Source organism: Puntigrus tetrazona, chromosome 18 (assembly GCF_018831695.1).
Source record: "Puntigrus tetrazona isolate hp1 chromosome 18, ASM1883169v1, whole genome shotgun sequence".
Lineage (NCBI taxonomy): Eukaryota > Metazoa > Chordata > Actinopteri > Cypriniformes > Cyprinidae > Puntigrus > Puntigrus tetrazona.
Genome location: NC_056716.1, coordinates 8,801,684 through 8,828,248, shown reverse-complemented (window position 1 = coordinate 8,828,248; position 26,565 = coordinate 8,801,684). Strand labels below are relative to the sequence as shown.

Sequence of the window (26,565 nt, the reverse complement as noted above, 5' to 3'; positions counted from 1 at the left end):
AAACCTGCTCTGTTAGTCTCTGATGCTTCATTAGCACAGCTGCTTTCATTACACTCATTTAAATCTCTAACAATGAGCTAATAGTACTGAAGACAAAAAACAAAAACAGTGAACAGAGAGTCCTTTGTCTCTGGTAACTGCATGTACGTTTCACGTGTGTAAATCATAACTAAAACTGTGAAATACGGCGGAATGCCACAATCAAATCCTTTCTCCCTGTTCCACCATTTTGGACTTTTAAAAGAAATATTCCAGTTTATTTTTAGCAGTGTGCCACTCCTGTGTTGTTCTGTATCTGATTACTGCAGAAAATAAATTCAATCCTTCTAGTTTGTAAAAAGGAATTGAGAAAAAAATAGATACATATACCATAGCACTTAAACATTAACAGATGTTAACATGGGATTGGACTCTTACCTTGTCTGTGAAAAACAGTTTCCAGTCTTTGAACATATGCTTTTGTCACTTGTGCGAGAAGCTATGTAATTCATTTTCATTAATGAAGTAGTTAATCACACTTTACGAAATTACTCTACATCGAAACAACTCTGATAAATTACATTTACTGCATTATGAAACATAAGAATGCATAAAACCATGCATGTATCATTAATTAATTTATTCTCGGTGTAAGTCTATATGATTTTTATGTTGTGTTTCTGTTTGCTGAGGTACTAAGTAAATGAAAACATACACATTCATGCATTCATATGCAAAATTAAAGCCCATTGTATAATGAACATTAGATTTTCGTTTTTTGATATACCAAAATAGCATTATGTTACTGGTTTATGATACTTGCCATTCTGAAATAAGTACTAACTTTTTGTTTGTACGATTATTATTTCTTTTTCCCCCAAAGGAATTACAGAGAAAATGAAGAACACGACCAATTCTGACCTTTCTTCGGTGTCTTCTGGAGTTGATTCTGGCCAGCAGTCTCCTGTGTTACAAGAAAATGTCAAAAATAGCAGCATACGCAAACTTTGGGGAAAGTGAGTAGATTATGACCAAGGGCAATTGCAACATTAAATGATAAAAATGCTAGTTACTTTCCTGTTTCTGTGTGCAACCAATGAACAACAAGCATCTGACTGTATGTGTCTGTATTGAGGATGAAGAGGACTGGTGTACTGTCAGATGACATTGAGCCCACTCAGTTTAAAAGAGGAGGCTTCAGGGCCACAGCAGGGCCTCGGCTAACACGGACCCCGGATTCTGGACGCTCATCCCGGTAAAGTTTCCTTCATAAACAGACAGGGCCAGATGTGCAATAAACTTTGAAAGGATAAAAACAGTTATTAATCTGATCTTATTATCTTGTCATCATTAGCGCACACACACCTTTCTCTAAATGGACGACAGAGCAGGTGTGTGGTTGGCTGGAGGACATTGGTTTGATGCAATATGTCAGTTTGGCACGTCAGTGGGTGGATAGCGGACAAACCCTCCTCTCTGCCACTCCGCAGGAGCTTGAGAAGGTATCATTTTATATTTTGGTTATGTTGCTGCCTATGGGTAATGTTAGTAAGAGGGTGACACTTTACAATAAGGGTACATGAATAATTTACTAATTCATTGCATATTAACTATTAAAGGTGTTTACTAATTATGAACAAAGAGCTATTTTTAACTGTGAGTGGAGTCCTACGGATTCATGCATGAATAACAGCAGCCTTAACTACATGTTAGTACATGTTTGATAGTTAATGCATTAATTCACATCTCTCTCCCTCTTTCATATATATATATATATATATATATATATATATATATATATATATATATATATATATATATATATATATATATATATATATATATATGAAACATGCATGAAACTTTATGACTCTTTGATAGCTCTTTGTTAGTTCATAATTATTTAACATCTTTAATAATCATTAGCAAGTGATAAATTAAGTTTTAATTTAGGAATCGGTACATCATTATTCATGTACCCTTATTAAAGTGTTACCAGTAAGAGTATATTCTGCATGATATAAAATTGTTTTGTTTTTATATCATTTATTATTTTTTTGTACAACCACAAACATGTACTGTTCTGCATAAAAGCCTCACTAAAAGAGTACAGTTTACATGACTCGTATGCACTGTTTTCAACAGGAGATTTGTATTAAACATCCTCTGCACAGAAAAAAGCTGCAACTGGCTCTCAGAGCTTTTAGTAACAAGACGATGGAGAAATCTTCAGAACTGGATCACATCTGGGTCACACGTACGTACTACTACTACTAATACAATTTTCTAGGTTTGAAGGAAATACAACAAATTGCTATTTGAAAGAGAAAAAGAAAAGAAAAAACTGACAGTGTTGAAATAAATGCATGTGTTTTCCATCTGAAGGTTGGCTGGATGATGTCGGTTTACCACAGTACAAAGATCAGTTCTATGAAAGCAAGGTTGATGGCCGCATGCTACAGTACCTAACAGTGGTAAAAGTTACCTCGATCCCTGTCGTAAAAATGCAGTGTAACTATATATTTGAAAAATGTATGTTGACCCTTTAGAAACTGATTTTCTTTTCTCACAGAACGATCTCTTGTTCTTGAAAGTCACCAGTCAGCTCCATCATCTGAGCATTAAATGTGCCATCCATGTTCTCCACGTTAACAAGTTTAACCCAAACTGCCTGAGACGCAGGCCAGGAGATGAAGTAAGACAAATTACTGATTAAAAACTCACCATTTCTCACCAAAGCTTGGAACACTGAAAGACTATATTTCGATTGATTGATTGATCAAACGATTGCAGAATAAGACATCTCCCTCTGAGGTGGTGCAGTGGTCCAACCATCGTGTGATGGAGTGGTTGAGGTCGGTGGATTTGGCTGAATACGCTCCAAACCTCAGAGGCAGTGGCGTTCACGGAGGCCTTATTGTGAGTCCGCTTTCACTTGTCATTAAAATACTACTACTAATGAGTTTCAACATCCCCACACATTAAATGCACTCTGTATGTCATGTATATAACAGAATTTCCCAATCCAGCAAGTGAAATAATTTCTAATATACTGCAGTCTCTACATTAACATCTATTGGTTAAAAGCTGATGCAACACTTTATTTAGGACTGAAAAACCTGTCCTATCCAAATGAACAATATTTGAATCTAGGGTGGATTAGCTCAAAAAAAAAACTATATATAAAATTACAACTAATTATAATTATGTAAGCTGAAAGAAGCAACTGTAGAATTCATATTACATTCAACTGATTAATTAATATTACATTTCATCTATTCATCCAACAAACATTCAATGTATTTCATATCAACAAAAAAGAAAAAAAATTGTAGCAAGATCTGGAATCATTTAAAGGCGTCATATGATGTTGCTAAAAAGAACATTGTTTTGTGTATTTGGTGTAATGCAATGTGTTTATGCAATTTAAGGTTTAAAAGACACAATATTTTCTACATACTGTACATCATTCCTGAAAGAGGTCAATATGTACAAAACTCATTGTTCTAAAAATATTTGGTATTAAGCATCCAGTGGGGACATAATTACCAATTATAATGACTTAGTACTGTTTTTTATGCGTCATGTTGCAGTGTTGTGTAAACAACAACAAACAAGAAGCACTACTCTACACTACTCAAAACTTACGTTTGAATAGTAAGTAGCAGGTTCTTTTAATAAGAAAACTTAACTTACTTGAAGGGTGTTAGTCAGAAGTGCCAGACTGTCCTTGCAGATTTGTAATTTCTTTGCTTTATAGTCTCTGTGCACAACTAGCATAGGCTGTTCTTCAGGTTTGGGAATAAGTCCCCCTTAAATACGCTAAACACACTTTAATATTTGGGTTAAACTGTTTTAAATACTACTTAAAAACTGATTTCTAGTTATCAGTTTATGAGCCACAAACAAGTAGTTTCACTTTTACAACGAAACATTGTCTCCAGAACATGGCACCGGCAGCAACACTACTCCTAGAATAATAGCTCTGCCGTAAACATCAAAATAAACCCACACGGTGACGTAGAGATGTGGGGGCCTGTTTTAGCAAGTTGTTTTAGGAGGTGGGGGACAAGTCATAACTTTCATAAAGAATATCTCTTTGGTTTGAAACTTTAGTCTTTGCAGCGCTAGGGATCTTAGGAACAGCTTGTAACACTCCAAAGAGAAAGGAAAAGTTGAAATCCAATCGTATAACCCCTTTAAGTGACTTTGATCTACAAGCAGAATCTGAACTGGAGAACTCATATATTGTGCACAAAGTTTAATGATGTTAAAATGTTATTTTATTATGGGTTATGAATGGTTCATGTTTCGGTTTTGGTAGTCCCCGACAATAGGTTGACATGCATGCAAGGTCAAAAAGCATTTACTTTTAACTTATTTGCAAACCTATTTTCTCAATGATTCATTTTTAAATAACAACCCTTCTTTGCATAGTGCTGTTCATTGGTGCGATTGATCATATTTTCATTAATTTAAAGGTTTGACTAAGATTTAATAAAAGAAGTCCTTTTTCTGTCCGTAGCATGTGTCTGTTTTGAAGAGTGAAACTCTTTGTGAATTCCACTGGGCCATAAAACCTGTATTAATCATTTAATCTGTTATTGCTGCTATGATAACCACAGACATACTATCCCTCTGGTTGTTAACTGTGGTTTTGCACAATATTTCGTTAGACCAGCTTTAGCTTTGATTATGCATTTGCAATCATTTCGATAAGCTTCTATAATGTCACAACATTTATTCCTGTCCAGAGCTGCATTTATTTTTCACCAAGATCTGGTTTGAGGACTGCTTAAAGTCTTCTCCAGAATGTCCTAAAAAAATTCTCAGTTGCGTCTGGACTCTATGGTGGCCAATCTATGTGTGAAAAATATTTCTCATGCTCCCTGAACCACTCTTTTACAATCTGAACCCAATGAATCCTGGCATTGTCATCTTGGAATATGCCCTTGCCATCAGGGAAGAAGAAATCCATTACTGGTATAACAAGGTCATTCAGTATATTCAGGTAGCCAGCTGACTTCATTCTTGATCTTTCTTGGGTTAGAAGGAAGAGATGGACAGCTTCTAGATTCATTGTATTGTATTTATTGAATCTGTCATAACAAGTGAGCCAAGGACAAAGAGGCAGGTAATTTATACAAAACAAAAGGTAATCCAAATAGGGATAATAGCAAGAGAAACCATGTGATAGCAAATGTTACTAGACAACAAACGAATTGAAAGAGGACAAGATAGAGAAAGGGAGAAACAAAAGGCATCCGTAAGAAATTCCATAAGTGCTTATGTGAGAATTTCTCATTATTTTTTAATAACTTATTCCATTTATTTTGCAGTTAGGGCTACAAACTACTTGCAAACTACAATATTGAAAAATGGGTTAAGCACTTGTGAAACAGTGCTTTCAAAAATAATGCTGTGGGTAGTTTTTAATCAACGAACTTTCAATTGCATCCAATCAACTTTAAAATGCTAAAAGTTTAGGGTACACATGCAGTTTTTAAGGTAGTTTGTTTGGGTGATACCGTTTTGTCTGTAGATTCATGCACAGTTGGTTCTGTTTCTGGATTGAACAGTTTTTGTTGAACAGTTACATTAGCACATTATTGCAGGACAGAGTTGAAGACAAATACACAATTACTCATAGGAACGGATCATTTTTTATTGGCTAACTTTCTGCTGAAATGCTGCTCCTCAATCCCTATTTGATATTTTACTAAAAGGCTAACAAAGCATGATTTGTTTGTTTTTAAGATGCTTATTTTAGTGTCACAAGCTAGTAACTATTTTATGTATGATGTGTATGTATTTTAAGTTGCATCTAAGTTGATCACATTAAACAAATGGATTTTACTTCCGCTGTAACATTACAAATAAATAGCATGACTATTTGAGGTGAAATATACGTAATATATAAGTTGACTGTATTTCCTTCAGATTCTGGAACCTCGCTTTCAGTCAGAGACCTTGGCCATGCTGCTCAACATCCCACCACAGAAAACCCTACTCAGACGCCACCTTGCCACAAACTTTAACTCACTGGTGGGACCTCAGGCCCAGCAGGAGAAACAGGAGTTTGGCAATGCCAGTGGGCATTCACCACTTACCACCACTGCCAAAGTCAGGGTATGATATTATAAACAAAATGATCTATTTTATTCTATATATAAGTTGCAAGTATCATTTTGTCATGTTGTATTTTTATTCATTTCTCTGTCTTAGCCAAAAAAGCTTGGTTTTACTCATTTCCGACAAATAAGAAAGCTAAGAATGGATGAATCAGCTGATTATATTTGCCCCATGGACACAGGGACCCCACCAGCACTAAGTGGGACATCAAAGCAGGCTTATGGAAGCTTCAGGGGTATCAGCCCCATCCTGGCCAGAGACTCAGACAGACTGGAGCAAGTTGGGTCTAAAAACTGATTTATTGCGTCCTCAATTTAGCCTTTCTTAGCCAAACAATGCCGTGCTTAACACCATAAACTGCCAGAACTGCTGTAACTCCACTCTGCTTCCTGAAGAACCTCAGCATTAACACTAACAATCAGGAGAAGCCCTGAACTGATTTCTCAGTGCATCATTTGGAATTGCTGGATATGACTCACCGTGGTCTCTAAACATTGGACATTTTATTATTATTATAATTATTATTGTTGTTGTTATCTGTTTTAAGGTAGTTTCAATGCTGAAATTTGCTGACAAGTTGATATGAATTTTCTGATTTTATTTCTTTAAAAGAATTATTTATTCCTATCGCTGGCAGAAAAAAAAATGAAATGACCAATAAACTGCTTCTTTACTTTTCTCTTTATTTCATTTTAAAAACAGATCCTATGAAAACACTCTAGTAAAACATGTATGCCATATTGAAATGAATCATTATAAGTTAAGCCAGAAACATGTACTGTTCTAACGTGAATACACAGAAACAAATAATGCAATATTGAAGTTCTAGTAACTAAATGAACAACAAATGTCTCACTCAAGATGTGTCACTGGTTGATGCTATGAGAACACCCCCGAGATGCAGAGTTTCTCTAAAGCCTGTAAAGAAACTAGGAATGGCAAAGTATCAGTGTTTTATGTCCAGTACTGCAATGTTTAATATCTGCTTTTTAAACAGTTTGCAATATCTACACACTACCTAATTGTAAATACTGTATGCACACATACACACTTATAGATTCAGAAGACTTGGAATGCATTGCTTTAAACCAGGGGTCACCAGAGTTTGCTAATTAAACACACCTGAACCAGGTCTTACTATGTCTACTAGGTTAGTTCCTTCAAAGCGTCCTAGGTGTATTTGACTTTCTTCTTTTACAATGGGAGTAAAGTTGGTGTTTATTGTCAAAAGTTCAGAAGACATGAAATAAAGTGTATGAAATAAAGTAGCATCCATAATAAAATGCCCCACATGGCTCCAGGGGGTGAAATAAGGCCCCCCTGTAGCAATTCAATGCATTTTTGTAAGATAAATATCCATATTTCAAATGTAATAAACAGTTTTCTCTCACTTCAGCTGACTGTGGTAAGCAGAACCTGGACCTGAGACCTTGTCTTGAGAAAAAATATTTCAAAATCTGGGATGTGCACTGTGCACAAGGACATGCATTTTGACACACCAAAGTGGTTTCCATATGATTATGGACTAATAGGATCTAAACAGAAGACAACCATGTCTACAGAGTCTAATTGTGCTCCTAAAAACACAGTCTTCTGTTTGAAAGGTATGCATTAAATGTGCAAGGCACTAAGACTGAGCAAAAAGAAAGTACTTAAAATTAAGCATTGTCTCCCAAAGTCTATCTATCTATCTATCTATCTATCTATCTATCTATCTATCTATCTATCTATCTATCTATCTATCTATCTATCTGTCTGTCTGTCTGTCTGTCTGTCTGTCTGTCTGCCTGTCTATCTATCTATCTACTGACCAATAGAGCAATCCCTGTACATATCCTTCTGCACATCTTCAGTACCATGCAAACTGGCATGGTGTGCACCATCCTGGTCAGGAACCAAGTAGGACTTGCCAATCATGGTGGAGCTGCTGGGTTGACGGGCCAAAGCGGAGACAAGGGATCCTCCAGCCACACACAATGCCAATGGAGACTGGTAGAGATGTGGTGAAAACATACCACTGACGGTAGGAGGAAACTGATAGCCAGTGCTTTAAGGAATGGCGTTTGCTGCCAACACACACTAAATGGTGAGTCCCATTTTAAGGAGCACAGTAGGATAGAAAGCATTGCATAACCTTAATAAATCAACAACATGTTAGACCCTATACCATCCAAGCCGCTATTAGAGTTGCTTCCAGAAATCATAATGTCACAAGGAATACAGAAGCCGTGAATAAACAAAACCGTCTTTTATTCTATTCAACACACAGAGTAAATCCACACTTTTGTGAGATTTGTGAGAATCTTGACTTTTAGGGCAAAATTCATGGACAGTGCTTCAGTTTTTTTGTTTTCGTCAATTTACTTTCGCTCCACATTTGATTAGTTTGAGTGCACACTTTCTAGTTACTGGTCTAGTTACAGGTGGTTTTGATATTACTTTTATCTAAACCAATAGATCGCACAAAATGGATTTTCTAGATGCACATGTATATTTGTCTGATCTGACACAATTCCAAAGCAGTGCAAAGTTGATTCTGTGCTTGATCTGATCTTTTATTTATTTAATTTTAGGTTGTGGATTTAAGTAGCAAATGAAAAAATTACTGCACATTTTGAAGCAAAATTTTTATGATTTTCAGTTTTGTGTAAGAATAATGTTAAAGTATGGTTTAGTTTAATAAGTAGCTGACTGGAAAATGTAATTATACAACATTATAAAACATTATAAGAATGTTTAAGCAAATTATGTTATTTTTGTAGCGTCACAAAACTGATCACGAGCCACTGATGTCACATGGACTGTTTTACTACATTTCTGGACCTGAGAACATTTCAGTTGCATTGCTCTGATTTCATCAAAATATCTTAATTTGTGTTCTGAAGATGAACAAAGGTCTTACGGGTGTGGAACAACATGAGGGTGAGTAAATAATTACAGAATTAAAATTTTGGAGTGAACTAATAATTTAATGATTGGGTGTGAAGAGACTTATTGAGAGATATCGCGCATTTAAATAATATATATCCTGTGTGTCTGTAATGGGCTAGTTGTTTTTGCATTCAAGTTTCTTTTGTGACTCATTTGGGGTGTTGTGTGTGTCAAGTTATGATTTCCTCATGTTTATTTTTGTTTGGATCTGTATTGAATTGAACCGCTATTGAGTATGTGTGTGTCTGTGCGTTCTTTGTCTTTGAAAATCAACATTTTATAATGAGCCCTGCATTGCGCAGCCTCATGCTGAATTCGTTCAGGCCCTGCCACATGGCTGTGATGAAATGCTGCCTCCATCTGGGGGAAAATATCCATTTCTTAAAAAAGCAGGGATGCTGGATAGTGTCAGGCTGTAGGAAATGGGAGTTTGTGCTAATCTTACTAAACAAAAATTAGCTTTTCAAACTGAACAACATTAAAAAACGAAAGCACAACGTTATTTTGTAATCTGTCTAATCATAATTTTCCGGTGAAGTCATTAGTGCCATAAATTTAGCACAAGGCTGCAAACAAAGTTATTGTTATTAACAATAAAGCAGGTTTTATTATATTTATTATATATTTCATTATTTGACTCTAAAACAACAATGGAACAAAATTTCCAAAAGAAAAAAAGCAAGTTAAACTTATGAAGGACTTGGTAGCAGTCAGTAAATGGAGCTCCTTTGAATAGTTTATCTCATTCTGCAAAGATGATCTTCCAGTCTCGCTTTAGCACTGTAGGCCTCTTACATTAGAGGCATTGCAGTTTATTGTACTGGCCAGATCCGCAGTCCTCCTGTACCAGGACTATGGACTGTCCATGCAAGTGGGCAGGATTTCACTTGCCCTTTTTAGTGTCACTTTTTACTCAAAAAATTCAATACAACTCTGGGGCCAAATATGGACACATTTGGGTTGTTTAACCCAATGAGAGCCTGAAAAGAGCTTACATTTTAGTTAAGGAGACACATAACAGAATGAAAACAGTATCACACCACACTTGCACAAGCACTCAACAAATGCAGTACACATACGATATATTTTGTTATAAGAGATTAACATTTTTCTGGAGTTATAAAAAATGCAGGGCAAACTTATCATCTATAGTGGTTCTCATTACACAGTTTAATTAAATACAGAGAGAGAGAGAGAGAGAGAGAAAGAGCATTTTAATTACCTGAGTCTGTATGTCTACCAAAAGTAAATTGGATCAGCATCTGTACTAACAGCAAAACTGTTATGTTCATCTGCTCCAACAACAGTGCCATAAATATCACATAGCTTGCATTAACTATTTTACTGATAAAATCATCATAGTAGTGATAGTAGTTTCTATGCATGTGAGTTTCATGTGGGTGAGCGTGCTGTATGTACGAAGGGACAGAGGAAGAAAAAGAGTGTTCTTTCCCTAAAGGGGTCATCGAATGCAAAATTCATGTTACAAGTTGTCTAAACATGCATGTGTGTTGGAAGTGTGTGTACACATCCGTTCTGTAATGATAAAAATCCACCCAGTGCCTCAAATCAGGCTGTTCTGAGATCAAAATGAGTTCTGCACAGACCCCTCCCACAATAGTTGATTAACAAGACTATCTTACCTTAGACCTGCCCTGAGTGAGCTGTCATCGGTCTGCCACTGTGACGATTGCGGTGCAGGGGAAGACAAGAACATCTCCAGTTAAGTGTTTGAGGTGTTTTGTTGGATGGAATCCCCGATCTGCCTAAATGCAGTTTTTTTTTGCAAATCTCCTTTCTTATTAATGTGCTAGTTAGCCAGTATTGCAGTTTAAAATCTGCTTTTCACCCCACGGAAGAGAAGGGCAGGGTCAGCAGAACTCATTGGCATTCAAAGCAACATGGACTAGAATAGCTTGATGAAAACAGAGCTGATTTTGAGGGGTTTTTTTTTACACTACCATTGAGAAATTTTAACCAGTATATTACTGGACTTTCATTTAGACCCTAAAAATCATATAAACTTGTGGAAAATAAATAAAACATAATTTTGTAGCAAAAATAAGTAAATAATTTGTGTTTGTATCCTACTGTTTACTTTATTTTGCCTGTTGTGATTGTGGGTTTTTGTTCTTTTGCTTTTGTAAGCTGGAAGAACCTTTGAATTAAATTATTTGGCAAAGTGATACAGAACTGTAATGTGGTCAAGACCTGCCAGGAACTACTGTAACCGTGTGGTAAAAATAATCACTCACATTAGAATGCTGATTAGCCAATCAGATTCAAGCATTCAGCAGCCCCATAATAGGCTATAAAATTAAATATTCTCAGCTTAAATAAAGCCATGTTAAAGTGCCCGTATTATGCCACGTGTAAGCATTCTAATATTATTTTGGGAGTCTTTTACAAAAAAGTTTTCTGTTTTCTCAAAATATGTGTTTAGTATCCCCTCATTTTGCCCAATCTGTTGTGATTGGTCTATAGCACACAGCAGTCGTCAGTAAAATTATGTGTCTGTGGACGGGGTCAAGCTGTTCGAGGCCGGCCAACGTACAACATAGGCTGGAATTATGCAAATGTGTTATGCCATAACGTGTAGCCGTCATAGAAAAAAAATAAAATTACTAATGACTCATTTAGGCTGTATATGTATGTTGGATGAGACCAAGACAAAGAAATTAGATTCTTCTATCCAAGGCTCTAAGGGTGTACACCTGGCCTCTCATGCATTTTATCTGTTGACCAGGTGTAAATGCCCTCTGAAATGCTTTCAAGACAAATAAAAGATAAATAAAGATAGATCACATTTTTTTAAACCTCTTCAGAAGGTCATCTTGGACACATTCCAGATAAAACTGTACATGTGTAAATGCATCTGATTTTTTAAACTACATTTGGAAATGTTACTCCTCCCAAAATGTTATAATAATTTGTGAGAGGCATTATGACATCGCCAGATCGACTGCCCTTTGTTATCGCATCGTCACCTGAACACTTCCAAAATCGTATGGTAACTGAAGTCACTGAGGGTCTGGATGGAGTGGTCTGTCACATGGACGATGTACTAGTGTGGGGGCATTCTCAAGAGGAGCATGATACACGCCTTCACGCGGTGCTGCAAAAGATGGAAAATCCTGGCGTTACCCTCAACTTAGACAATGCTACACGGATCACCGCGCAACCTTCTGCAAATTAAACAAAGTAAATTGCTCAACACACAGTCATCTTTCTTAAAAGTGATAATGCTGCTCTCTCTCCTGTTGAGCTCTTTGATCTGATGATTAATAAAATGCAGCACATATCTGTTGCTTTTGTTGATGTGAACTTAAAATTTGTGTATAGCATGGGAATTGAAAGTCAGATTTATATCCATTTTGTTGCTAAATGTAAATATAACTGTTAACAATTCAGATAGATATCTGAAAACCCATTAGGTTACCAGTTGTAAACAGGTTCTAAATGACCACTGACAACTGAAACAGCTTACAACTGGAATAGCTTTTACTGCTATAATTTAATTTGACACATAATTTTACTGATGACTGCTGTGTGCTGGACTTCCATCAAACACAATAAAACCTCTACAATTGATTCAGAATGCAGCGGCACGGCTGGTCTTCAATGAGCCCAAAAGAGTTACACCTCTCTTTATCTCCTTACATTGGCTCCCAATTGCAGCTCGCATCAAGTTCAAGGCACTGATGTAGATGTAGATGTAGATGCACATATAGAACAACCACAGACTCAGCACCGGTCTACTTCCACTCACTATTACAAATCTACGCGCCCTCTAGAAGTCTGAGATCTGCTAGCGAGCGACGCCTCGTGGTACCATCTCAAAGAGGCTTGAAATCACTCTCCAGAACTTTCTCGTTCTCTGTTCCTGGCTGGTGGAACGATCTTCCCATACATATCCGGAATGCTGGATCTCTGTCAATCTTTAAGAAACAGCTGAAAACTCACCTCTTTCAGCAATACTTGACCTCATCTTAAAAAAAAAATAAAAATAAAAATAAAAATCATTTTCACTTCTCCTTCCCCTTGTTTATTCCTTCCCTTTCTGGCTTGTACTAATTTGAACACTGCCTGTGACTTGGTGTTACAAGCACTTACTCTGTTTGTTTGTCTCTCAATAAATGAATCGCTTGATGTACTCTCAATTGTAATTCGCTTTGGATAAAAGCGTCTGTAAAATGACTAAATGTAAATGTAAATGTAAATAGCTGAGGGGAAGTGCTGCCCCCTTTTGAAAAAATAAAATAAAAGAAAGAAAGAAAAACAGCAAAAGGACCAGCATAAATCAGCATGCCATCTTCAAAAAATACCTTTTTTTATCAAAAAAAAAAAAAAAAAAAAAAGCCACAGACCTCAGAGTAGGAAACATGCCAGTAAATGTTTGGCTATCTGGATCTCCTCTTAACATTATATGCTGTAATGTTTTGCAATAAATTTAACAGCTGTTTGGTTGCAAGCTTGAATACCCTTTATGAGCTTTTCCTCAACACCAAAACAATCTGTTGCTCACCTCAATTATTATGCAGTCAAAACATGGATAGAAAAAATTATGTTTAAGCCAGAATAACATAGAGCCCTTGCACCATTAGCCATCTACCTCTTTTTTTGCCTAGGATCAGACAAACAGATCCTTTCTGGAGCTATTTATGAAGTCCTAGCAGATACTTTTAAAAGTGGAAAGCTTGGATAGTTTTGAAAGCAGCTTAACTGCTATGGGTGTAGCAACTTCATATTCATCATGTTCAGCATTTTCAGCATACTGTCACATTTTACTCAACATGGAGGTACGTGTTACAGTGTTCTCACTTTCAATTGTTTATTACCTTTTAATTGTTATTGAAGTGGTGTATTTGTTACTGAACATGTTGTTTTTAGCATCCAGCATATTACTAAGTTGATGTTAAGCAGCTGCGATAATGCTAAACCTGAAGCAGGGATCAGTTGTGTTTAGAGCGCTTTATGCCTTCAACAGTTGTAGTAGTGTTTGCTGACCAGTGTTGTCAAGTTCATGTTTTACTCTCAGAATTGGAATTACTCAGAATTACTTTAACCCTGTTGCTGCAAGTTGTTTTTCTTGTCTGCAGATCTTACTCCCAGAACCCTCAAAATGCGATTGGCCTAGTTTTGAGTAGCAATTTTCAAGTCAAGTAGAGTTTTATTGTTATTTCTGCTACGTGTAGACAAATAGTGAAATGAGATGTGGGAGATATTTTTTATTGCAGTTCAATGCTCAGTAAACATTATTATAGTGCAATGCTCAAGTAGACATATTATCTTATTGCGTCTTTGTAATAGGGAGTGTTTACATAAAGTGTCTAGTGTGCATATAGTGGGATGAGTGCCTTACTACAGGTGGTTTGTATAGCCCACTCACCTGTGTGTAGTACACTCAGAACTGCACATAGGATAATTCTCAACCGTTATTAATGAGTTGGGGAGAGGGGGGCTGAGGTGTTCATGGTTTCAGAGGAGGACAGGGAGATTGAAATAAAGAACTCTCACAGCCTGGCGAAAAAAGCTGTTGAGCAGTCAGACAGAGTGAGTCTTCTTGATACTCCGTTGTCTTCTACCTGATGGCAGGAGCTGGAAGAGGTTGTGGGAGGGGTGGGTGGGGTCATTCATGAAGGCTTGCTTAAGGCCTTGCTGAAGAATTGTGCAAGGAAAATGTCCAGGTTGGAGGGGAGAGGGGCACAGATGATCTTTGTGGCAGTGTTCACTGGTTTTGCGGTCAAATAAATTAATACAGGTTTTGAAATATAAGAGGATGAGTCATTAGTGTTCCCTTTCAAAAGCTACATTCGCTGCTGTATGAGAATGTCTTTTGTTTGACCGGTTGTTGAAGCATGTGTGTCAAACATGCCAAAGTTTGGCTCTTATAACCTCGGCCAGGTCACTTCATTACGCGCACCTGGAGGCTATAAATAAGCATGAAACGGAATGTCTTCAATGACCGTATTGTGTGCGTGTGTGTGAGTGAAAGCAAAGCGAAAGAAAAAAAAAAAGAGAAAGCAGAAAACGTTTGAAATTAAAAGTTTTCTTAAGAAAAAATTACAAATAAAAAAAAGAAAAGAAAGATCATTGTTAAAGTTAAAAAGCAACTACAACGCATGGAGAGTTTGGGGGTCATAAGCAGGGTTGAAGAACCCGACTGAGTGGTGTGCAGGTGTTGTTATAGTGCCTAAAAAGTCCAGCGACCCACGAATCTGAGTTGACTTAACAAAGCTAAATGAATCGGTGCGAAGGGAAAAATACATTCTTCCCTCTGTTGAACAGACCCTCGGACTGTTAGCGAGAGCTACTGTTTTTAGTAAGCTCGATGCAAACATGGGATTTTGCCAAATCCCTCTAGCTGAGCAGTCCGCCAAGCTGACAACTTTCATAACACCGTTTGGGCGGTACTACTTCAATCGACTGCCCTTTGTTATCGCATCGGCACCTGAACACTTCCAAAATCGTATGGTAACTGAAGTCACTGAGGGTCTGGATGGAGTGTTCTGTCACATGGACGATGTACTAGTGTGGGGGCATTCTCAAGAGGAGCATGATACACGCCTTCACGCAGTGCTGCAAAAGATGGAAAATGCTGGCGTTACCCTCAACTTAGACAAATGTGCCTTATCACAGCATGAAGTAAAGTTTCTCGGACATATTATCTCAGACTCAGGAGTGCAACCAGACCCAGCTAAGACTGCTGCCGTTCAAAAGATGCCTGAGCCATTAAACATCAGCGAGCTCAGGAGCTTTCTTGGGATAGTCAACCAGTTGGGAAAATTTATCCCCCATCTGGCTGAAAAAGATAAACCTCTCAGGGATCTTCTGTCCAAGAAAAACAGTTGGTTCTGGGGGGGAAGCGCAAGTCAAAGCTTTTCAAGATCTTGTCATCTGCACCAGTACTGACTCTGTACGATGCAAATAAGCTAATCAAAGTATCCGCAGATGCATCATCGTATGGACTGGGTGCAGTCCTACTGCAACGAGAGGGTGACGACTGGAGGCCTGTTGCCTATGCATCGCGGTCTTTAACCCCTGTTGAGCAAAGATATGCGCAGGTAGAAAAGGAGGCCCTTGAGCTGACCTGGGCATGTGAGAGATTTCGGGACTTTTTGATTGGCCAACACTTTTTGATGGAAACTGACCATAAACCCTTACTGAGTCTTTTAGGTGGTCAGGAACTGGACGCCTTACCTCCCCGCATCCAACGCTTCCGGATGAGATTGATGCGCTATTCATACGAGATGTCACATGTTCCTGGGAAGATCCTCTGGACTGCAGACACTCTGTCACGGGCCCCACTGCCTGCCGTCAAAGAGAACACGGATGATGAGCTCATGGAGAGCACTAACATTTATGTGGACAACATCGTGGAGCATCTTCCGGCAAGCCAATCATTCCTGGACAACCTGAGAGAACTCCTCAAATCAGACAGTGTGTGCACAAATGTCATGAGAATGTGTCAAGAAGGGTGGCCCGAGTCTGGTCGTTGCACTGGGGCTGAGAAACTCTACTGGTCTGAACAAGCTTACCTGTCAGTCCACGATGGTCTTCTTCTAAAAGGTACAAGACTTGTTATTCCCTCTGCATTGCGGAATGATGTCCTCGCAAGGCTGCACGAAGGACTCCAAGGAGTGGCTAAATGCAGGGAATGTGCACGGCAGAGTGTGTGGTGGCCAGGACTTAGTCAGCAATTGAACGAGCTGGTCTTGAAATGCCACGCCTGCATCAAAGAGCGCACCAATCACACTGAACCGTTGATCCCAACAGAGTTTCCTGACAGGCCCTGGCAAAAGCTGGGAACAGATCTGTTTGTCTTGAAAGGGAAAACATATCTTTTAGTTGTGGATTACTACTCTCTGTATGTTGAGGTGGCAAACCTTTCACTCACCAGCTCTGCAGATGTTATTATGCACCTGAAATCTATTTTCGCACGTCACGCCATTCCAGAGACTGTAGTGAACGACAACGGGCCACAATTTTCATCCAGCACTTTCACAGAATTCGCAGCTACTTACGGATTCAAACATGTTACCAGCAGTCCAAAGCATCCACGTAGCAATCGAGAGGCTGAACGGGCTGTACATACTGTAAAACAACTTTTTAAAAAAACACAGGATCCTTACCTTGCTTTACTGTCGTACAGATCAACTCCTTTGCACAATGGGTACAGCCCAGCCCAGCTGCTAATGGGACGCCGTCTTCGAACCACTGTGCCAACTCTTCCCAGTTTGCTGGATCCTTCCTTACCTGATGGCACCACTGTACATGCTCGGGAAAATGAGAAAAGAAGTGCAGATATGAGATGTTTCAATAAACGCCATCGGGTGCAAGACCTCCACAAGCTCTCACCTGGTGATCAGGTGTGGATCATGGATCAAAAGGTGTCAGGAACTGTGGTGAGAAAACATTTCATGCCACATTCTTATCAGGTGGATGTGCCTCAAGGTGCTGTTCGTAGGAACCGTCATTTCCTCATTCCTATGAATACAAAGGAGGGTGATTGTGGCACAATAGCTGGTTCCCAGTTGACCAAGAATATCACAGAGACAAAAGCACTTTTGGCCCCTCAAACATGTCCTGCCAGTCCCAAAGGAGCAGTAACCAGAACCAAATCTGGGAGAGCAGTTGTGAAACCTAAAAAGCTGGATTTATAGTAATTTTGTTGTAGTCTTTAAAGACAGTTTTCACAGTGACAAGAGCCCCCGAACAAGAGGGGGAGAGGTGTAATTGGTGGTAATATGTTGTTCATAACCTCAGATGTGAACACTTTTTAAGGCAGTGTTCATCATTATAAAACATGTTGGTTTACATTGTTGTGCTGTGTTCTAAGGATCTCTGGTAAGAGCAATATACCAGTTATCTTTTTGTTTCATTGTTTTCTCTTTGTTAAAAAGGGAGATGTGGGATAATCTATGTAGTGAAGCTACATATTAATGTTCCACAGTTGGAGTCCCCGATACTGTTTCGGTCCAGCAGGGGGCACGGTGAGGGAGAACAATAAAGGAGGGCTAAGTTGAAAGTCATGAAGAGTTCGTGTGCTGTTTTACTCACGTTATACACTAGATAACACGACAATCATGACAGACAATAGGCATTGCCTACCGCTGTGTGAGCGTCAGCTCCCCGATAACGATCTTCACACTTTCTGCTTCGAAGTGCTTGGGGGAAGAGGACGTGGTCAGCACCGTTGCCACTAGGTTCCAGGAGGCAAAACACCACGATGAGGCGTTTGTGAGGTTTCTTCCCCGCCGTGCTAAAGAGTCAGGACTGTCGGCCACCCAGTCCCGACCAGGTCCGGTCACTTTGAGGCGTGAAGCCCAAAAGGAGAGTGTGGTGAGTCGGGCTCCCCCTCGTAGGGATTGGGAAACGGCTCACAGCGCTTCACAATCCGCCTCAAAGAGACCGGACCTGTGGACAGTCATTTCTGAATGATTCTGGAGTTTCTGCAAGAGAAATTGTCCTCTTGCATATGCCCTAGTACTCTCAGAACTTCTGATTGATGGGGTTTCCGCGGGAAAGCATCCTCTAGTCGCTCACTTCATTCATGGAGCTAAGCGGTTAAAGCCGGCTATCAGAGCAACAGTACCATCATGGGATTTGGCCGTTGTGCTCGAGGGACTGGCTGGCACCCCTTTTTAACCATTAGAATCAGCGCCAGACAGGTTTCTGACGCTAAAGATGTTTTTTTTCTGATGGCCGTTATTTCTCTGAAGAGAGTTTTTTTGAAGAGAGTGATTTGCAGGCTCAGTTGGTTTCGCCATCCTGCCTAGAATTTGTGCCTGGGCTGGACAAAACTATTTTGCATCTTCACTCTAATTATCTTCCTATGGCGCAATTCTCGACCATAAATCCGGTCCTTCTTGAAGCCTTCTGTCTCCCACCATTCACTACACCGGAGAAGGAGAAAATTAACTTACTGTGTCCAGTACGTGCTCTACAGATTTACATCCACCGCACTAGCGGTACAAGTCAGAGCAGCTCTTTATATGCCATGGGGGCCATAACCAGGAGGCGGCTGCCACTAGACAAACCACATTGGGTAAGGGATGCTATTGCCCTAGCCTACAAGGCGCGTAGCCAAACTTTGCCTCTAGGAATCAGGGCCCAGTCAACCGGGGGGTTGCATCTTCAATGGCTTTTGCAAGAGGTGCACCCTTGCAGCAAGTGTGTGATGCAGCAGGATGGTCTTCTCCACACACATTTGTTAGATTTTATAGTCTGGATGTCCATGCTACTCTGGGCTCTCATGTCCTTGAGTCAACATCCCAAGATCATGAGAAAATTTTTTTTTTTTTTCTCAAGCTCTCCCCCGTAACACACGCATTGCCTCTGAAATGCACACCAATTTCGCGCACAAGCCAATTCTTCACTCAGGAAGAAATGTGTCATAGCAGCAGTAGCATCTGAACAACAGCGGGAGAGAACTGCGAGCTTGCCGGACAGAATGTGTCACCAGGGGCGAAGAAGAGAAGCACAGTCCGCCCCCTTGAAAGGCTGATACCACTCCCCATTCTGCTATAATGACACCCTACTTGTGCACAAAATCATACAGGGTATGTTTCTGTATTAACAAAGGTTTCTTAAATCGATCTCAGTGTAGCCTGTCAAAATTTGTTCTTTATGGTGTTCTATCTATAATGAACAGCAGTGCCTTTTTTAAACGGGAGGGAGGACGAGCACGAAATGGACACACCCACAGCGAGCTAGCCTCTAACTCCATGCACGGTGGATAACGCTGGATTGTAAATGAATACAATATTAAATGGTAAAGTTGAAAATCTTCTTTGTAAAATGAGACAACGTACAACCATTTAGCCCAAAGTATGATGAAAAAGAACATTTTTGAATTTATGAATGACTGATCTCTCAAAAGTAGGAAAATATTGACCCCTAGAGGACACTTTGCCTCCCTTTAATTAAATATTAATACCTTTTTTTCTTGAGTGATCTAAGGAAAATATTTTTATTTTGTGTTTACTGCTTTTTAGAGGAATCAAATGAAACCATAGGAAGGACGATGAACCAAATAGATCTCAAATAACAGACTTTCAAAAAAAAAAACCTTTGCTTTTAATGACGCAATTTTTTATTATTTATTTGTGTTTATCACAAAATCATGAAAAAGTAATGTAATATATATATATATATATATATATATATATATATATATATATATATATATATATATATATATATATATATATATATCTGAGATATCAACCTCAAATTTGGAAATTGTTTAGCATTTCAAAAAATAAAAATAAATAAATAAAATAAATTTAAATAAATTATATAATATATATATATATATATATATATATATATATATATATATATATATAATAGAATATAAATATATTTTTATATATATATATATATATATATATATATAAAACGAGACTTTAAGTCTGTTCTCCCAACCTTCACATTGACAGTGTTGGACAGAAATTGACAAATGTTTGTCTAATAGACCTATGAGTAACTTTTTAATTAGTGGTGCTTGCCTTTTAAGGCGAAGCACACTATTACTATTCCTCATACTTATTCTTACTTATTATTATTGTAGATTCCACTCAAATTTCGGCGCGTAACTAGTCCCGCAGTTTTTGCCACACACCCATAAAACGGGCGTCAAATCGTGCGGGGTATTGTGGAAAGATGTGCTATGACTTTTAAAATCGATCGGGCGCACGTTTTTCGTACACCGGGCGAAAAATCCCATAGACTTAACATTGCGACCGACTTTGACGGATCGTAGCTCAGAGCGAGAATATCGCACAAACTTGTAAATCACCAGATCTGAAGACTTTATCAAGCTGAGCGAGAACATACCCCACAGTGGGGTATAAGTTTTACCCCTGGGGGGCAAGAGACCCCCAAACTTGCCCCATTGACATAGTATGGTGAGGGAAACAAGCGCATGTGTTTTTCCTACTATGGTAATTTACATAGGAATTTCACAAATCTAAATAACTTTGCATTAAAATGTCAATATGTACACTTTAAGTACTGACATGTAACTTTAAGGTACCAAAATGAATCCTTTGGGTACAAACATGTATCTTTTGAAAAGGTACCGTCCCAGTGACACATTTTGTACCTTTATTTTTAAGAGATACTGTTTAGAGAGATACTTTGTTCAGATACTGGCTGCATTAAGTGTGAAGGACACCTGATACCCTATAAAGGGGCGCTTAACTGTATCCCCAATATTGCTGTTAAGAGTTTTATTTTTATTTTATTTAATTTTTATTTGGTTTTATAAGATTTTATTGTTACAATTGCCTTCCGTGAGGCTTTATTTGAAATGTTATGCAAAGCCTGTGGAAAACATGATTTATATCAACCTTTCTTTTATGCGGCGTTGGCATGTTCTCCCTAATTCTTGCGCTTTAAAAACGAATGTTCATGGACAGTAAACAGCAAGCAAGGATCTATTGCTGTAATTGTGTGCACTGTTTCAGTCTGATTCAGTCTAACTTTATACAATATCATTTTTCCTTCAGTTCTTGAGGTTCTTTTTTAATTAGGCAAATTTTGTATGTACTGTTGCATTATAATTTGTGACTGTTTATTTCTCTTCACTAAGCTAGTATTTATTTATACTATTTATTCATTGATAAAATCAGTATAACAAGTTAAACAAAAAAAAAACCCACAACAAATTCCAAGATCTGTTTGTATTCTACATATATACAATATTCTTAGTAAGAACTGATGATTTGATGATTTGAGACTGATGATTGACACAAAAGTGATATTTTTTCAAAATCTTTATTTCAAATCTTCAAATAAAGTAAACTTATCTCATCTATTATATATGTCTTTCCTATGTCTATCCTATTTATCTACCTTATACTGTATGTATATATCTTATTTTATCTTACATATCTATCCTATTTTAACTTATGTCTGTCTTATCTCTACCTTGTTTATCTTATCTAATGTCTATCTATCCTATTCTATCTTATATATCATCATTATATACATCTAGCTTTTCCTATATTTCTATATTATGTCTATCCTGTCTTATATCTGCTTTATCTTTATCTACCGTGTATGTATTTCTTATATTTATCTTATATGTCTATCCTATCCTATCTTATCTATCATCATTATATATCTAGCTTACGTCTATCCTGTCTTATATCTATCTTATCTCTATCTACTGTATATACATTTCTTATATTTGTCTTATATGTCTATCCTATCTTATCTTATATGTCTACGTAACTAGGGTATCTATTTATCTATCTTATCTAATTATACTTTCTATTAAACAGCTCTGGGCTGAGGACCGGAACAGCCCTGAATATTTCCATCAGGGTACATTTCTCCACTTCTGTGAATTTCTGGGGGCTGGAAGCAGCACTGGTTTCCTGTCACACTGAACCAGTCGTGGAGACTGAGGTTCTTCAGCTCAATCCGCTGCTTCGGGTCAAGCTGCAGACAGCGACAAATAATATCGCAGCATTCTGTGCAGATAAAAGAGAAAGATTATTACCTCAAATTTACATGGAATATTTATTTTGTATGCTTCAGATGTATACATGTCCTTTGCTGAAGATCTCACCTTTTGATAAGCCATCTTTGGTCCAGGTGTTACTGCAGATCTTTTCCAGGTCACGTGTCTTTGGGAAATCCCCACACAGCAAGGCAAACAAGACGATCCCCAAAGACCACACTGTGGCTGGTTCTCCGTGGTACTGGCCGCTCACCAGGTATTCAGGAGGGCAGTACTCTCTTGTGCCTGGAGAAGAGATTTTGTTCCCATTAACACTGAATTTTAACTATATATTCAGTATTGTGCAAGAAATAATTTGATGCTCTTTGATTCACGACAGTGGATCCCATTTCTGTATGCTTCATGAGAGAGCTTGATTCACCCAGAGTCTGGGGTGAACGGCCCTCAACTCATCACTTAAGAGGTCATACATACCAGCAAAGGATGTGTACGCCGCATCGGTGAGAAAATCACCGCACCCAAAGTCAATCAATTTGACTCTGAGTGTGTCCGGGTTGATGAGGATGTTTTCCATCTTAATATCCCTGTGCAACACTCCCCGTCTGCAGCAGGTCTGGGCTGCGAATGTTACCTGCTGCATGATGACCCGTGCCACGTCTTCTTTAAGGGTCACCACTTGCCGGAGGAGAAACCAGTTCAGTTCCTCACAGGGCATGGGCCGCTCCATCACCAACATGTAGTGGTCAGCCTCCACCCGCCAGTCCAGAAGCTGGATGATTTCCTTCACCGTAGGGCCTTCGTTTGCCAGAATCAACAGAGCGACCTCCAGAGGAAGAGGCTTGGAACAGCCGTCCTAGAAGAAAGACAGTTGTTATGATGGTTAGACGGGTAAAGGACTTAATTCCTGGACAAACCGTTAACAATTGAAAACGGTGACTGAGAGAAGAAACAGCGAGAGCACAGCCGGCTTACAATGACGATGAACCTGTTGTTCCAGTTGGAGACAAACTTTATCACCACCTAATCAAAAAACAAGAAAAGAAAGATTTACAAATTATTTGTGAGCAGAGTTCACACCATTTTAGTGGTACACTAAGAGGGTTTGCAAAGGTGAGACAGAGAAATAATAGTTAATGTATAATATATATATATATATATATATATATATATATATATATATATATATATATATATATATATATATATATAATATAATAGTAATGCATATTGATACCTGTAGGCCATCATCCAAACGAGTCGCTGCATAAACGGTACCAAAGCCTCCTTCACCCAGCTGACTGCCGATTTCATAACAGCATGAATTTATGTCTGTTAGAAGATAATTAAAAGATGCAGATACAATCAGTCAATCAGTGACAGCATGTACTTTATCTAAAAAACTTTTCTCATTTATACATCAATTAATATACTACACTGAATAGATGCCCCTTAAATATTCAAGTAAATGTAGCGGTCATTGTGAAATATAAAATATATGTAAAATGTATATGTTGGATTACTGTATGTTAAGTTAGCAAACTGACCAATAAATCTTGACCCATTCTGCGGCTGGCTTGACTGAGGTGGCACAGTGTACTCTGTCTGAGAGACTCTAGCTTCAGGAGCATCAACACTACAGTCAGACATGTCACAGCAAGTTGAAAGGAAGTCATCGGTACTGTCGGACATGAGAGAGACTGAAGCTTGGCAGAAGTAATTGCTACAGCTGGACATGGCAGACACTGTATCCTGGAGGATGTCATCACTACTGTCGGATGTGGCACACAAAAAAGCTTCAGGGATGCAGTCACTACAGCTGGACATGGCAGACACTGTATCCTGGAGGATGTCATCACTATTGTCGGATGTGGCACACAAAAAAACTTCAGGGATGCCGTCACTACAGCTGGACACAGACAGCTGGACATGTGGAACAGACTGTAGACTGAAGGAAGTCTTCACTAGCAGCTGGATGTGGAGACAGACTGTAGACTGAAGACTGAAGGAAGTCTTCACTACAGCTGGACGTGGAACAGACTGTAGACTGAAGGAAGTCTTCACTACAGCTCGATGTGGAACAGACTGTAGACTGAAGGAAGTCTTCACTACAGCTGGACGTGGAACAGACTGTAGACTGAAGGACGTCTTCACTACAGCTGGACGTGGAACAGACTGTAGACTGAAGGAAGTCTTCACTACAGCTGGACGTGGAACAGACTGTAGACTGAAGGAAGTCTTCACTACAGCTGGACGTGGAACAGACTGTAGACTGAAGGAAGTCCTCACTACAGCACGATGTGGAACAGACTGTAGACTGAAGGAAGTCCTCACTACAGCTCGATGTGGAACAGACTGTAGACTGAAGGAAGTCTTCACAACAGCTGGACGTGGAACGGAGACGGACTACAATTGGACGTGTCACTGACTGTAGACTGAAGGACGTCTTCACTACAATTGGACGTGTCACTGACTGTAGACTGAAGGACGTCTTCACTACAGCTGGACGTGGAACAGACTGTAGTTTCGTGGATGTCATCACTAAAGTCAGGTGCAACTGGAGTTTGGATGGAGTCGAACGTAACACTGTTGAGAGCACGGAGGACATCAGCACTCCATTCAGACAAATCACCAAGTATATCTTGAAAGTCATCACTCCAGTCATCATCATCGACTTGAGTTTGACCGGTGATTGGTCCTTCCAGTGTTAGGTCTTCGCTCTGGTCATTATCGACTTCAAGGAGACCACTCATAGGTTCCTCTTGTGACAGGTCTTCACTCCAGTCATCATCGGCTTCTCCATCTAAAGGGAGGAATAATATGAACCAAATGATTGTTTCATTCAGATAATATTAAAAATGTAATAAATATATTCATGGATTCCCATATTAGGCCTACTGCAACTGAGCTTAAATGATGAAAGAAGTTTTTGGACTCATTGCTTTCTATATTTCTTTTTTTGTTGTTGCTCAAATATCATTTACGGCATTCGAATATTACTTGGTAATTCACAGATTACTATGTAAATTTATGACTAGATCCTTTCAGACATTAAATTGATTTAAACCTCATCTAATATTCACCTCTTGATGTAAGGAATTTCAGCTTTTGTGTAAAAACATGATAAACGTGAACTTGTGACAACTGTTTAATGTACTTTTTTTGTTGAATGTATTTTAATCTAGATGACAAGTTGCAGAACATGTAATAAAGTTTGTTATTCTCATAAAATTGAAATTAATTTACCATCACAACTCCTCAGAGGTGGTACATCACTCTGGTCTGTATTTTCCTCTTCACCTGAGTGGTTGTTGGTGACTTTTTCCCTCTCTCTCAGGAGTAAAGCAATTACTCCGAGTAAAGAAAAAAGTACCATTTTTAAAAAAATGTATATTTATATATTTAGTGCTGGATGCAAGAAGTGCAAAATTATAAACACTAGAAAGCAAGGAGCAAACTATTCAACTATCAACGAATCGCAAGTGATTTTTTAATGTCACTCAAAACGATCTTTTTCAAACATGCACTGTGATGTCACAAAACAAAGAACGTTCTAAAAGTTCGCGCAGATGGTTCTTGTTGATTGGTCCAATTTGAATTGTAGGCGGGGCTTCTGTGTAGCCGGAATAATAGTTTGCGTGTCTTGTAATGTGCTTTTTGAAAGCGAAATAAAACAGGTTTGTTCGGGAAAGGATCAAATCATGCTGTTTGTTTGCTGAATCAGTTCTATTAATCTTGCACATCCAGTCGTTTACAGGTAAGAATGATCTAATATTGGCATGTAACGTATTTTTCGCTATAGGCTGATCTGCAATGTAAATGTATGATAGCGTTAAAATCTCTCATAATTTGAGTCTGATGAGTCTTGGCATTGTCATCCTGGAATATGATCATGAGAACGTCTGTCCACATAGTTATTTGAGAAATTATTGTCCGTCATGGTCGTTTCAGTTAGGGTTAAAAATTGTTGCACAACTTACCACATTAAACAATATTGCAATAATGATACAGTTTTAAAATCTTAACTATTTGCTAATTTAAATCCAGGTGGC

The 26,565-nt window shown here is 38.5% G+C and overlaps 2 protein-coding genes across 4 annotated transcripts in view; one reads left to right on the top strand and one right to left on the bottom strand.

Annotated features, from left to right (window-relative positions):
- LOC122323142 (liprin-beta-2-like) overlaps positions 1-6,789 on the top strand; it is a 37,800-nt gene extending 31,011 nt beyond the window's left edge. For all 3 annotated transcript variants that reach the window (XM_043216807.1, XM_043216808.1, XM_043216809.1), the window contains 9 exons: positions 863-995; positions 1,115-1,234; positions 1,334-1,481; positions 2,125-2,236; positions 2,365-2,453; positions 2,552-2,674; positions 2,773-2,898; positions 5,920-6,108; positions 6,205-6,789. In XM_043216807.1, coding sequence (XP_043072742.1) covers positions 863-995; positions 1,115-1,234; positions 1,334-1,481; positions 2,125-2,236; positions 2,365-2,453; positions 2,552-2,674; positions 2,773-2,898; positions 5,920-6,108; positions 6,205-6,408 — 1,244 coding nt within the window. In that variant the 3' untranslated portion in view covers positions 6,409-6,789. The remainder of the gene's footprint in view (positions 1-862; positions 996-1,114; positions 1,235-1,333; positions 1,482-2,124; positions 2,237-2,364; positions 2,454-2,551; positions 2,675-2,772; positions 2,899-5,919; positions 6,109-6,204) is intronic.
- Positions 6,790-22,223: 15,434 nt separating this feature from the next.
- Positions 22,224-25,266, bottom strand: LOC122362731 (serine/threonine-protein kinase pim-2-like). The gene is made up of 7 exons (XM_043264298.1): positions 25,033-25,266; positions 24,061-24,436; positions 23,751-23,845; positions 23,489-23,536; positions 22,991-23,369; positions 22,625-22,801; positions 22,224-22,526 (listed from the first exon to the last, which is right to left on the bottom strand). Exons 1-7 carry the CDS (start codon positions 25,264-25,266, stop codon positions 22,327-22,329), a joined length of 1,509 nt encoding a protein of 502 aa, XP_043120233.1. The 3' UTR covers positions 22,224-22,326.
- Between the last annotated feature and the right edge of the window lie 1,299 nt (positions 25,267-26,565).

Excerpts from the sequence above, each read along its gene's own strand:
- LOC122362731 (XM_043264298.1), bottom strand. The coding sequence starts at position 25,266 with ATGAGTGGTCTCCTTGAAGTCGATAATGACCAGAGCGAAGACCTAACA. Across the intron at positions 24,437-25,032 it reads ATGACATCCACGAAACTACA|CTGTCTGTGTCCAGCTGTAG; the intron begins GTCTGTTCCACG and ends CCACATGTCCAG. Across the intron at positions 23,370-23,488 it reads ACAACAGGTTCATCGTCATT|GACGGCTGTTCCAAGCCTCT; the intron begins GTAAGCCGGCTG and ends TCTTTCTTCTAG.